This window comes from Poeciliopsis prolifica, unplaced genomic scaffold (genome assembly GCF_027474105.1).
Source record: "Poeciliopsis prolifica strain line A6 unplaced genomic scaffold, Auburn_PproV2 SCAFFOLD056, whole genome shotgun sequence".
NCBI classification, from domain to species: domain Eukaryota; kingdom Metazoa; phylum Chordata; class Actinopteri; order Cyprinodontiformes; family Poeciliidae; genus Poeciliopsis; species Poeciliopsis prolifica.
In genome coordinates this window covers 998,115-1,013,195 of record NW_026562431.1, presented here as the reverse complement: position 1 = coordinate 1,013,195, position 15,081 = coordinate 998,115, and the positions used below count along the sequence as shown (strand labels likewise).

General features: G+C 39.7%; 1 protein-coding gene across 1 annotated transcript in view; it reads left to right on the top strand.

The window, feature by feature from the left end:
- Window positions 1–1,116: 1,116 nt before the first annotated feature.
- The window catches only part of plcl1 (phospholipase C like 1), a 104,300-nt gene continuing 90,335 nt past the window's right edge, over window positions 1,117–15,081 (top strand). The window contains exon 1 of the mRNA XM_055059780.1: window positions 1,117–2,933. Within this exon, the coding sequence (XP_054915755.1) occupies window positions 2,745–2,933 (189 nt within the window). The 5' untranslated portion in view covers window positions 1,117–2,744. The remainder of the gene's footprint in view (window positions 2,934–15,081) is intronic.

Genomic DNA, 15,081 nt, shown 5'->3' with positions numbered 1-15,081 from the left:
GATCCACATAATAATCCTGAACAAATATTCACACTTCCCTGCAGATATAGAGACTTTCATAAGAATCCATGGATATTTTATATGTTTTCCAGCCACATAGTGCCATTTTATAGTACAATCATTATGTTGTAGTTGTAAAAATGTTGTAAATATATCGAATATCACTTAAAAGAAATTTTACCTGGTAATTTGGTAAAGGCCTTGAAATTTACCCTCTGTCTCTTTAAAAACTCCTGCTTTTAGTGAAACTCTGTCTGTTACTCCCCCACTGAGTTCCTTCAAACTAGCCAGCAGCAATTAGCAAACATCTGGTGGAACTGCGCATCAGCTGAGCTCATTATAAGAGCTACTTCTCACTGCAACGCTGGTAAAAACTTTGTTAAAGGGTTAATACAGTAGCCATGTTGAGATGACTTCCTAAGTTTGGTCTCTAATTGTTTTGCTCTTTTGGCTTACTGAGGAGGAAAAAATGAATTCTTCACAGTAAAATATGACCAATAGGGTGAATTATGCAAAGGAACAGCACACTTCTAAACACTCGTGGTAACTGGATGCACACAGGATCATTTTATATTTTTTTAATTCAGTGGACCATATTTCCACACATCTCTCAGCAGACAGAGAAAATCCCCTCCAACAGAAGCCTGCAGGTCATGGAGGCCAGGATCAGTCCACCCCGCTGAGCATCTCCATGAGCAAAACACTTAAATACCCTGCCAGTTCTCAAGTGCTGCTGCCTCCCTCACCCTGACCTTTGACCTCCCCACCAGAGGAAAGAAAAAGTGATTCTGCTACCACTTCGATGAATAATGTATCTGTCCTTTATTGCAGCTCTGCAGTCACTGTTACCAGCTGCCTGCCACCCTGAACCCACACCTACCGGACAGGACTGAGAGGCCAGGGTCTCACTTCTCAGACAGAAGACTAAACAACAGTAAAGGACCTGAGATTCACAGATTGGACCGTCCCTGAACGCTTGGGAGCCTCACTATTCACAGAAATAACCTTAAAAAGAGCAGCGGGGAGTCTGGTTTTTATTTAGTTTTCATTTCAGTCAGGTTTTATTCTTTCATTCCTACAACAGGAAATACAGTTTATCCTGACATGTCAGTTAGGATAGAAATGAAACGTATCAACACTCATAGAGAAACTGGGTGTATCTGGAAGAACTGAACTTGAAGTTTTGGATAAAGTGGAGCCTCTAACGGGAAATCGTGTCATATAAAAGACTTACAGAGTCACCTTCTTCCATGAAGATATAGATATAAAACATGACAGATCAATAAATAAACGCATAAATAAATACAAACTGCTTTTTGCTGCTTCAGTGAGTCCAGGCATCGACCCAAATCAGGTCTGTGAGCAGGAAGTTGGATTTGGACAACAAAGAGAAGGTGTTGTATGTAGATCCAGAGTGATATTTATTTAAAAACAAAAACAAACCTGTTATGCTTTCAACCAAGCTTATAGATTTAATGATGTGCATAGTTATACAGCCAGGTTATTGCAAATGTCTTACTTTACATTTCTCCCTCAAACAGAAATAATCTTTATTTTTTAGTTGCATTATACATAAAAAAGACCAACAAAAAAAATTTGAGTTCAAAAAGTAGAAAAAAAGTCCCGAAAATCTATAAAATTGATTATTCTCAGAAGGTTTCTAGAAAAAATATGAAAAGAATCTAAGAAATTCAGAGATTTTTCAAGAAAATTGAGATTTTTGCAGGAAATGTGCTCATTTTTTCCCTAACTACTGTGGCGCTGATTGTTTCCTTTTCAAGAGATGAAACCGAAAAGACACAAAAAACAGAAACAAACACACAAACACAAAGCCCCGCTACAATAACCTAAATCAGCCTGAGCATCATCACAGCTGTATGTTGACACCTCGCCTCATGCTGGCGGCTCCTCGCTCTCAGGGACTCACGGCCTCCGCCTATCGGAGGCTCGCGCTTCCTCGGTTGTCTCCCCGCGCCTGCGCGCATTGGCTGCCTCGCGCGTCAGTCTCGCTGAGTGGGCGGAGCCGCGCGCACAGGGTGGAAGGAGGAGTGGCGCCCGAGAGGCGGCGCGAGCGCCTGTCAGTTGTGTTCTCGTCCTCTTCAAAAGTCGGCTGTTTGTTGCTGTGACTGAAAATCAGACGGACGCGCGGCGACGCACGAGCGAGTCGGTCCATCCGCCGCGCCACGCCGAGAGCCCGGTCCCTCGTGCACTCTGACACCAAAGGACGTGTTCCGGGCACGGAGCGGCTCGGTTTCGGGTAGCCCTGGTAACCTGGTGGACAACGTTGGATCGGGAGATTTCCTCCGCTGCAGCAGCTGCTGGTTGCTTTACGCACGTCTGGATGCCTTGACCGCTTCCAGGGAACCGGGATTCAGGAGCAGCGCTGGAGACGCGAGGACTTGTTGCGCGTCTTCAGGGGAGCGCACCGGTCGGTCCCCCTTCCTGAACCTCAACCTGCATGTGATGCTCGGGGCTGTAGATGCGCCACGGAGCGCGCTAACACAACCAGCCTAAAGTCAGCGTGGACTTCAACTCTGGAACTATGAAATCCTGCTTATAAATAGTCAAATTGAGTTGAGCAGTGTGCGTCAGGCTGACAGAGCCGCTCCTCTTTTAAATGGCATCCCCGAACAAGGGCACCAAACTTTCTCCGATCCCGTAAAATTGCTTCACTTTCTCCCTCGAGCCCGCTTGTTCTAAACTGACCCCCCCAAACCCAGTCTCCCAGCCCTCTGAGCGCTGACATGTCGGAGCGTGACGGATGTGGAGACGGGCTGTACGGCGACGGGGCGCCGGACTTCATCCCGCCGAGAGTGTCCCGTGGCCGGCGGAGCGGTGTCGTCCTCCCCGGAGGAGGCGGCGGCGGCCAGGACTCGGACACCATCCTGCTGGAGTCCGTGAAGACAGCACCGCGCCGCAGCAGCATCATCAAGGTACTCGGCATGTTTAGTCTTTCATTGTTTTGTGATATGATTTTGAAAGCCTCTTCAGTTTTAAAGTTAAATATTTCAACAAGTGACTACAGGGAAGCTGGTAAGGTGATGATGTCCCCCACCCTTTAGGTCCCCATGGCACTTTTCTGACTCGTGACGCGCCTCCTTGCGGGAGATGCGCATCTTGTTGCACATTTCCGATAAAATGACCATTTTAGGCGAGTCAGAGGTGATTTCATCTCCCATCATCGCCTTGACTTTCTCTTCTATGTGGAATGTCAAAGCAGTCAGACCAGATTCTTAGAGAATTGCTGAGCATAGAGAGAAGCAGACGTGGCAACATGCATCAAATCTCGTCCCGGCGGTTTACTTTAACTATACTAACGATCCTTGTTTAAGGTCTGGACTCATCCTGGAAGTCTGTCACTTCCTAAAGTTCCGATCGGAGCCCATGTTAAATGGTAGCTGGCTTTTGGTTTCCCCTGCGCTGCTCTCTGATTTTCTGACATTACGGTCGGCCCCGGACTCACCTGTGCTCAGGTTGCAGATCAGTGGAACGTGCGTAGGAGCGGATCATGTTGGGGAGTTCTTTACCTTCATGTCTAACATTTCCGCTCCATAGGACTCTGTCTCTCTCCGCCTCAGGTGATGTGGCTAATGTGTCACCGAGGCGCTGGAATGCAGCATGTACGCATGTAATCGATATGTGCGGATTCTCATCTGAGCTGAATCAGAACCGCCGGGTTGCTCCTCTTAGGTCTGAGTGGAAGGTCAACATGTGACGTCTTTGTGTGGCTGTTTACCTGACCTCTTTCATCCAGGTGGAAGAAAACTGGAACAGGCTTTCTGAATGTTTTACCAAAAAAAAAAAAAAAAAAAGAAAAAACTGTGGCTTGCACTTTAATAAACTCAGTCAACACTTTGGAACTATGTTTTACCAAAATAACACCAGAAAATGTTTAGAGGAATGTCTATTATGCACTGATCCACTTTTTAAATTTCCAATACAGGTATCTGTTTGTTTAGTATTGGCCGATACCGATCCGATACAGAAAAACAGCTGAACTAACTAAAAATGTTTCTTTTTTTTTTAAACACAGGCATAAATAAACTAAATTACACATTTATTTGGTAACTCTGCATCAGTTCAGTTCACTGAAATACACCAACAGCTTCACAAGCTTGGTCAAACATGTAAAACCAACTTTCATTTGTTCAGTCAGTGAAGTTGGAACAGCCAAAGTAAAATAAATCATAAAGAAACTGAAACTGATAAAACAATAAGTTGTCTATTTATGAAATCAATAAATTCCAACAAATTGTCTTTCAAATGGTTCAAAGATGCAATTAGGAATTCCAAATATAATGTAACATAAATAATAAGGTACAAAGCATAGAAATAGGCTGAACAGATCTGCCCTTTTACCCAATCTAAATAGTTTTTTCAATATCTGGACCGATATCGGATCGATGCGTCTATAATCTTTACCAATTTTTAATATTTAGAGGCTGTTTTGTCTTTAAGCATTAGTTGTCAAGTCTTGTTACAGATTGTCATTAAGATTCGATTCAATACTTTGACTAGGCCATTCTAACAAGTATTTCTTTTGATATCAACCATCCCATTACAGTTTGGGAAGGCTTTTTATGGTGAGGTGGTAGGAAAATATGTGCAGTATGTATAATATCTCATCACCAATAACATCAAAATAACTTTTTATTGTTTTATTTAACATTTATTTTGCCAGGATAAACAACTAGTTCAGACTAAAAACCTCTTTGTAGGGGACGTTCATATTGGTGCATTTTTATTGTAATGTAATGTCATCTTCAAGGGCATCACACCATACTTTTCAGATCTCATGTGTTAAAGAAGAAAGAAAATGACATGTATTATTTGGCTTCCTCTGTATGCACTGTATGTTGGTCTGTCTGGTTAGATCTCAATGAATTATACTGGCCGACATCAGTGTTTGTAAAGTGACTAAAAGTTAAAAGTTCCAAAGCTTTGGCTCCTTTTGCAAGACAGTAATCAGTTTACACATTGTTTTTTTCCTTCATTGTTCTGCCTGCTCACATGAGCTGCTACCTCCTAATGTGTAACATGATGGACATGTGGATAATAGATTCTAATAATATATTTTTCAATAAGCCCGGGTTAAAATTCGGCAGTCGAGGTTTCTGTTGCGTCAAACCCGGAATCAGATTGACGGAGGTTTACCACCCTCCGGCCTGTTTCCCTCCTCGCGCCGTCAGGTCATCCTCCATGTTTCACTTTCTGATAGGTAAACTGACAGAGAACGGTGGCTCGCATCCATGCTGTGTTCTCGGGGGCCGACAGTCGACCCCTTCTGCAGGAGCCAGCTGAACACAGAGCTCTTTGACTGATCGGGAGGAAGTAGATGGGAGGAGGGATGGCGGCCACAGTCAGGATGATATGCATCACAGCAGAAGAATCGATGGAAACATGTTGGTGGATAATTGATTAATTATCCTAAACTAACAGTTTAATGACGAGTTACTTCAAGTCACAGCTGATATTAATATTTGTATCCGCCCTGGTATTGAAATAATTCTACGTGGGGTTTCAGTGACAATGGACAGATCTATTCAGTCTAGTTCTGTGCTTTGTACTTTGAGTGACATCATGCCTTATTATTTATTTTACATTATATTTAGAATTCCTTATTGCATTTTCTGAACGATTTGAAAGAAGGTTTGTTGAATTTTTTTAAATGACTGACCAAGACAGTCAACTTATTGTTTTATCAGTGTTTTATTTTTTATTTTACATTGACCGTTCTACTGCTAATTGCACAGATTAAACAAATTAAAGTTGTTTCTACATGTTTGATTAAGACTGTGGAGCTACTGGTGTATTTAAAAATCTAAAATTGAAAATCTGGAGATTGTTCAGATATTGCTGAGTACTTATTGTTAATGAGCTTCACATTAATGGCTTAATTAATATAATCTGTCATAAAACATTTTGACATTCACATCAGCTTATGAACCTTAGCACTGTGTTTGGAATCAAGGTTCTAAAAATGTCTCATTTATTAGAAACTATCACATTTCCTTCTTCAGCTCAGATAACTTATTAAATTAAAGAGGCATCTTATTTTGAACTAACTTTAAGTCTCAGATTTTGCAACTTAAGGTTACACCTTAGCACTCAGTTTTAATGACACTCCTTCAACATGCTGATGCATGAGCTATACTGATTAATTGCATGTGAACAATCATTTACTTAATATGCCTTTAATCTACAAATATTCAAGACCTCCTCTAAAAAACCTTATAACTGCCTGTTGTAAAATCTTAAACTCTAAATACACCTAAACATGCATTAATACAAACTGTTAGCATAGGCTAACATGCTACCGTCAATCAATGTCAAAGAAAATAAATGACTTTCTTGGATTGGCTGCTTTGCAAACACCAGCCAATAGCATCTAAGTTAGCATTGCACCTGGGCTTTTGAACTTCTTTCCGATAATTATGAGGTGCGCTCTGAAAATTCTTCTGCAAATAATTTGGAGTTACAAACTACATGAACAACAATCTCCAGAATCTTCATCAAATGAAACAGAAAACGTGGGAAAAAGTCAAGGCACTGGTCATCAAAAGCATGCAGGACCTGGAAAATTATTGTTAGGACATCAACTATGAGTCACAAGACTTGCATATTGGACATGACTTGCATATTGGAGACAGACCTCTCAAGCACAGACTCCAGTAGCCAAATGCAAACACCTCAAACCTCAAACTGAATTTTTGGCAAATCACATTGTCATGGTGACTTTCATCGATATCATCACATTTCTCTAATATTATGCAGCAACGCCATGCGACGATAAACCGTTATCAGATCTGTTATCAGATGTCAGCAGATGTTTAAAAAAAAAATTTTTTTAATGGAAAAAATAATACCAACTGTATACACCATAAACATCAACTAGACATTAGTTGCAGTGTTTTGTGTGTTTGTGATCATATTTTTTTTCAAAGATTATCTGTCTCATTTTTAACAGTCACAGCAAAGTGACCGTTGCTACACACATATATAGGAAAGTGGCTCTTTTTAGTCTCTACCCCCACTGTCCCCCTCTCCCTCCATTTTACTTGTTCTTCAATAATTGAAAATGATTCTGGACAGCCACTTTATTAGGTACACTTTGCTCATACTTAATGCTTTATGGGTTGGACTCCTTTAACATTCAGAGCTGCTTTATTTGTCTAAGGGCTAAATTTGAGATGACAGCATCACACATTTGCTGCATGATGCGAATCTCTTGTTCCAGCTCATCTCTAAATGCTCTGCTGGATGGAGGACTGGTGACAGCGGACACCACCGGCCTACAGTGAACTCATTGTGCTGCACGCTAATTAGGGTTTGGACAAGAAATTGGGCTCTTTGTTAGCATTGTCTTTTTTTTTTCTTAACTGGATGCTGAAAATTCTGACTTCATGCTTGTGTTGCTGAATGCATCGTTGATATTCAACACCAAGCTCACATCACAAAAGCAACCTTCTACATATTAATGTGTTGCTCATTGAACTGAAAGTTCTACATGACACATTCTCACAGTTTTAAAGCCAAGCAGAAGTGAGCTCAGGTGCAAAAATGACTTGCTGAGTTTAGGTCTCAAGTTTTAGATGAAAAGACAATCACTTCTGTGACAAATCTGAACTTATCAAAAAACAACAACAACAACAACAACAAAAAAACACAAACAAAAACAAAAGACTGTTTACAGCTTTTGTCTTGAACTTAACTACAAAGTAGGGCATCTCTGTATTAGAAGCTTTTACTTTTCATTTCGGTAACAGTCTGCCCACCAGGGGTCCAATTAGTTGTTGGTACCCTGAGCCAGATCTGCTTTGCAAGCTTGAAGTAACTGTAAACATTTATTGTTTTATATCAAAGCATCATAAATGTACAAAAAAAAAAAAAAAAAAAAAAGATTCCTACCACAAAGCAACACAAATGAACCACAGAGAGATTTGGAAGAACTAGACCAGAGATGCAGAAATGGCTTGTGAATCTCTGACCAGATGGTGGTGATGTGAGGTGGGGCTCCAGGGGGTCGTTTGTTAATTGCCATTGGCAGTGGTGTGATTGGTCTGTTATTGATGCCTCAGAGGCTGGGTGTGGGGAGGCTGCTGGGTTTTGAAGCAGGATTTATGATGCTTGAGTTTATCTGATGATTAACCTATTTTTATCCTTCCAGCTTGACGCCTGTTGGCCTGAACAGTTCATCCACTTCCTGACTGGGAGTCAAAAAGTACATGAGGTTTATTTGTGAAAGGACCACATTTTGAATGTCTGAACATTTTTCGTTGTAATGGACATGTAGATATGATTTCTCAAGTATATTATAAGCAAACTTATAATACACAATAGCATCCCTGAGTTGGATGCCTAACAGACTGGCACTCAACTCAGAGATTTAAAAGCACTCAGTGGCAATCCCATGTTTTTTGTAATGACAGCTTGTTGAAAAATAAATATTTAAAGGACTAAATTTAAGGCATAGAGAGGCATTTTATAGCATAATCAAGTAACTATGATACTTTCAGTTATAAAAATGCTATATATATCAAATATGACTGAACAAAAATTTGACTTCATAATTTAATTTCTTGAAATTGGGCCTCTGTCTCTTTAAAAAGTCCTGCTCTATCTGAAACTCCGCCTTCAGGAAGTCATTGTAGCGTCGCTCCTCTATTAACCCTTTAATAAAGTTTTTACTGCTTTTCTGTGTTGCCAACAAACACATTCAACATATTCCTGTTAAAACTGTCAAAAAAACAATCATTTCTTCTGTCTTTCTGAAAGTAGGGAATCTGTGGTGCTGGATAACACATCACGGCAGTTCCTAACAAGGCGTATCTCTAAAGGCCGTTTCACGTTAGAACAATACACTTTAAAATTAGTTTTGTGCTTTGAAAAATAGTGAAAATGTCCATTACAATTCTTTTGTGTCACATTTTCAATATTAAATTTGACTTCTGAAATGTGGTCAAAGTTCATATTTAAATTTTAAAACAGAAAACTTAATATAGACAGAGATCAGAGTAGTTTCTTGTGAAGCCAGAACCAACATTTCTTTTACTCAGAACATTATATATTAATTCTTCAAGTAAGAAGCTACAAAGGTCTCCACTTTAGCCATTGAAACGTTTAAGTATTTTCTTTCTCCTTCGTGGACCAAATCATTTTTTTTTCTGGATCACGATGTTAAAAAAGCAGAGTTCACCCATTTACTGCCAACCTCTTTAGACCCGATCAAACACAGACAGACCTGCACAGGTTCTGAGCTCAACGGGCTAAAACAAAGTCAGGGTGAGGCAGCACGGCTCACGTTACCACAACAATCCCACATGCAAAAGTTCAAATCATGTCTTCTGTAGCCTCAGAGCTGACGCATGGATGCAGCGATAGTATCTGCAGAGCTGCAGGCTTTCTGGACTCAGCGAGTTCTTTTACAACTTATTAATGCAGCATAATGTACTATCATTAACTAGGGATGCACCGATCCACTTTTTTCACTTCCGATTCCAATATCTGAAGGTTATTATCAGCCAATGCCGATCAGAAACAGAAAAGCGGTGCTGAATTGACTTAAAATGTTTCTTTTTTTTCTTTTTAAATGTAAACATAAATGTACTTAATTAAAAATATATTTATCCTTAGTCTTAGTGAAAGGTCCATTTTTGACGTATTTGGTTGCTTTTACCTTTCATCCAGGTTGAAGGAAAATGATACATGCTTTCTGAATGATTTACCAAGACAAATGTGTGGCTTGCACTTTACTAAACTGACTCAATACTTTGTGGAACTACTTTTCTCTGAAATTACACCTGCAAGTGTTTAGAGGAATGTCTCTACTTTGCACTGATCCAATTTTTGTTCACTACCGATACCAATGTCAATATCTGAGATTTAGTATCGACCAATTCTTATCTCATACAGAAAAACAGAGATGAATTGACTTTTTTTTTTTTAAACACAGACATAAATATACTGAATTACAAATGTATTTCATAATTCTGCACCAGTAAACACACTACCAGCTTCACTGGCTTGGTCAAACATGGAAAAAAACCTTTAATTAGTTCAGTCAGTGCAGTTGTAATGCAGAATGACCAAGATAGTCAATTTAATATAAAATTTTCGATTTAATATTGAAAATATTAACAAACTTTCTTTCAAATGGTTCAGAAAGCTTAATTAGAATTTCTAAATATAATGTAAGATAAATAATAAATAAAGACATCACTCAAAACGCAAAGCATAGAATTAGACTGAATAGATCTGCCCTTGTGGATTGGGTGCATTACCACCAATGGATCTGCAAACGTTTTTCAGTATCATGATCGATTCAGTCATTGGTATCGGATAGATTTAATTTTAAATGGCATTATTTTGTATCAGCCTGTGAGAGCTTTGAGCTTTTAAAAACATGTCGGAGGCATCGTGGCGTTCAAACGACTGGAAACGATCTTTCTTCTCAGTCATGCCAGGGAAGCAATTGTTCATTTTTCTTCTCATGATTCAACAGGGAAAAGATTTGTGTCCAATACACCCTGAAAAAGCTCCAGCAGTCAGTGACCTCTTGACCCACGATGCCAGAAATAACTTCCTCTCTCCGTCTGGTTTAACAAGTAAGAAATAATTGTACGTCCAGAGCGCTGCGGAAAGCACCAGGCCAAAAAGGAGTGGAAAAATATTTTATATATCACATTACAAAATATGTAGTCGAAAAAGCTGTGACGATGCTTGAAAACTAAGTGACGATCTGAGCTTTAATCTCCAAAATACACAGAAACTTCTTTGTCACATTCAGAATTGTTTTCACTACTTCATGTTTTATGAGTGGGACTTGAACGTCTACCAGACGCTGCTTCATGTTTATCACAGTTAAAGAGTCACTTACAGGATATTAATCTCTGTCAAGTTGACTTCATTAGGCTGTTATATTCATTTCCCCCCAGCATCCCATTCACATTTAGCTTACAGCATTGCAGTAAGGCGAATAAACACACTGTGTTAGACCAGGGAGAGCCGAATGGGATTACTAGTGAATGAAAACACACACACACACTTGCGCTCAGGCTTTCCAGGATGAGGCTCAGGGGAAGGTTTAGCCAGACGTCTTCCTGACAAGCTGATGTGTCGGCTGAGCGCTGACGGATGCCGTCTCTGTCTAGAGCCACCAACTTACGGTCAGAGTTCAGCTTCTCTCTGGGCTTCCTCAGCGTCATCAAGCATCATTCCTTTCTGGGCAAGATGCTGGCTGATAGAGGTCTCTCTTATCAATATGATTGTGTTGGAAAACATACATAACATACATAATATCTGAAAACTTACCCTTCAACATATTTTAGTTTGTCATGTCACAAATACTACAAATATATGTTTGAAATGTGTGAAACATGTCAGCTGTATACGTCATTCCACACGTCTTTGTTCATCACCTTATTTGCCTCCAGGAAGGTTTATCCTGTTGGGCTTACTTCACTGCATACTTCTTCCACTACTTCAACATATTTTAGGAAATTAAAAAGTAGCCGTCTTACAAATGATTTAAGAGCAAAACCTCAGTCTGGGAAGTGAATGCTGCAAAGTCACTGGCTTTATGCTTTGCTGGGTTCTTTCAGATAGAAACTTTTTAAATGGATTTGAATAATGAACTGAGCTGAATGCACTGCTTGATCACTGGAATCAGTTGGAATGTAGGACTGAATTGAAATGACTTTGTTGTGAAATGGCACTAAACAAACACTAAAATCAATTTTAAAAGATATTTTGTGAAAAGTAACTAATCAGGACAACAAACTTAATATTTTTAAAGGATGTGATGTAGAAATATAAAATTATGCACAATTTCATTAATGCAGGAAACTGCACTTTTAATGCAGGAAACTGCACTAAAAGGGCAGTTTCCTGTATTTTTCCTGGTACATTGTGCCATTTTGCAGCTCAATAGAATAATTATGTTATTTTCAGTTATAAAATTATGGACATATCAACATGACTTAAAAGATATTTAATTTCATAGTTTAATAGCATAAAATTGGGCCTCTGTCTCTTGAAAAAAAACTCCTGCTCTACATGAAGCTCATCACAACATGACTCCTCTGTTAAGCCTTTAACATTTTTACCAGCGCTGGACGGAGAAGCAGCTCCTACAGGTGTTTGCTAATTGCTGCTGGCTAGTCTGAAGGAGCTCAGGGGGGCAGTTATGAGGGATGGATGTTTTTAATAAGTGAATAACATTATAACAAGATTAAACTCCATTAAGCCAGGAAATGTTAGCTAACCCATGTTGTCACCTACAACTTCTACTTAATGTCGTCAGCTAGAATTTCTTGGTTTAATCATTTCATTCATGTGTAGCCGGGCGATACTTTTTGTTGGCTCTAATATTAGTTATGATGAAGAAGAACCGCGGTGGGAGAGTTGTTTACATGTGAGAGCAGCTGACAAAGCTCTTCTAAGTCTTAACTAGTGCCTGAAGTCAGAACCAGGTCCCTGCAGAGTCCCTGATGTCACTGGGCTGAACACAGAGCAAGGATGTCAGGGCTGCATTATCATCATAGTCCTAAGAAACAACAATGTTTTGATTAACAATATATGTGTTTTTTGGATTGTTACATATATTTTCAGCATTGCATTTTTTCCCAGATACTGATGTTGGAATAAAGGCGGCTCAGTATCCACAATGTCTTGACTCTCAGAAGAGCTGAATAGATGTTTGAATCAAAGTGGTTGAAAAACAAACAAATCATTTATAGACTGTGGTCTGTTACCAGCTACTTGATTCCTTTAAAAGTAATTATGAGCTGGGAAACTGAGGTTAAAAAATGCAAAGTGCACAACATGCCACTGATCCGATTCTGGAAGTCATGGAAAAGTCCTGGACTTTCATATAAAGGCCACAGGCTTGTTTATGTCTGAAATGAGTTTATTTTTGTCGTCCAGAGTCGCGTGTGGACCTCGTCCTGCTTTCCCCTTGTCTTCTTCGCCATCTCGACTCTGACGTTCCAACCCCAGGTTCATTCCTTCATCCAGCCTCACTTTTAGTTTTCTCCCCTCTGTTCCCTCCTGCATCGTCCTCTTTGTTCCCTCTCTGTGTTCGCGTTGCGCCGGGCCGCTCGGCGGTTTGTTTGCTCCTGGGAAAGCGGGTCAAGTGGGATGACAATGTGTCTCCTGTGATGGCTTGTCTTTGTTTCTGAGGGCCCTCTGTCCAGCAGTGACACTCTGCTCCTGGTGCCGCGTCTCCCCTGGAACAGACCTCGGTACGGCTGCCGGTCATGAGTTTGTGTGATCGGCAGACAACAGAGGCGATGTGAGCACGCATGTGTTATCATCATGAACGTTTTGTCTCCGTCCTTTGCTGAAAACGGAGAACTGGTGAAAACGACACCTTCCTCGACGTTTTACACTAAATTATAAGTGATAATTGAGTATTTTTGGGCCTTTGTTTGTAACATTTGGTGTCTGATCTTTTTAAGAACTAGGTGTGAAAATGCAAACGAGGTACTAAAAGAGCTCATTTGTGAAATCGCATATTAGCAGCTTTTCTGGGTGATAAATGATCTGTCTGTTATATTTTATAGGTTGGAGCTCTGGCTGTACAGGCATGTAGGAAGTAAGTCTGGGATTACTGGCTTCTCCAAAATGATCCCCTTTGGTTCAAGTCGCCACAGCAGCTATTTAAACATTGACGAGGTTTCTTCAATGCTTTTCCTCTTGACTTACTGCCACTAGCATCTACTCTGCATAACATGTTTCTACTCCGTCATAAGGGTTTTCTCTTGTAATCATGCTTTTTATGATATTTTTGAGTCTCTGTAAATGAAAGAAAATCCACTGCATTTTAAATCTGTTCATCCACGTCTTATTCTTCAACACCTTTACATTTTCCTTTTTTGTTTTTTATTATTAAAATGTACAGAAGACTATAAGAGCCACTGAAAGATAAGTGAATTCTGATTTTAATCTTCTTCGATCAAAAGTCAGATTTCTTTTTTATTTTATTTTATTTATTTATTTATTTTTAGTGGCCCTAATTATCTTCTGCAAAATGAACTTTTAAAAGCCTAAAATGGATTTGACCCTTATGCTAACAACAAACAGGTTTAAGTTGCGTATTGTTTGAGTTGGGAAATGTTTTTCTGTTTCATATGAAGGCAGAGAAACAATGCCTGATCATTTTTATTTTGAATTAATTTTAACAACCAATCCACCTTTTAGCCCAGTTTCGTTTACGGAGGAAATCTGGTTGAAACTCAGTGAAAATCTAGTCTTTTTTTGTGTTCTGAACCAAATCCTCATCAGATCCTGAACAGTTGTCTGAATCTGATGAATATTTAATTAGTAGATACACCTAGTAGTGATTATCAATCAGTTTGTGTTCGAAGAAGCATTAAAATTTAAAGGCTATTTTTTATTTGTTGATCAAAACCACAAAAACGCCAAGTGAAAAAACATTGTTTTTGTGATGCAGTTGGAGAAAAAATCTGCAGTGTGTTGAAATGATGTTTTAACGTTTTCTGCTCTGTAAGGCTTGTATGTCTTGGATGATGCTGATGAGAGCAGAGTGAGTCACTGCAGTTCATGTGTGAGCACTCATGTCTGTTATTGGAGTTACTGTGAACAATGTAGGATTTAAAGTGACCTTTACTCAGCATGGCCAAGGTCTACAGCACACACAGACGCTTTTACGTTTGAAAAAATGATTTAAATACAAACTAGCTGAAAGTTCGGTTGACTGTTGGCAAGGACAATGGAGAGCTGTTCAATTCTGCAAAACCTTTCTAACCAACCCCTCTTGAATCCACATCTGTCAGCTGTCCGTCCTGACGCCTGATGCCGGCCATCCATCCTGACGCCTGACGGCCGTCCGTCCGACCGTCCGTCCGTACTCTTCCAAACATTTCTGTTGGAGAGAAAAAAACAACAGGAAGCAGATGAAATGTCAGGAAGAGAGAAGAACTATCTCCAGGGTGCGAGGAGATGCAGACAGATAAAACAAAATACGGTCCGGCTGTTTGTTGAAAGCAAATTACCAAATGCTGAACATGAAAAGTAAAATGCTAAAAACAATTTGTGGAGTTGGGAGGAAAAAACAACATT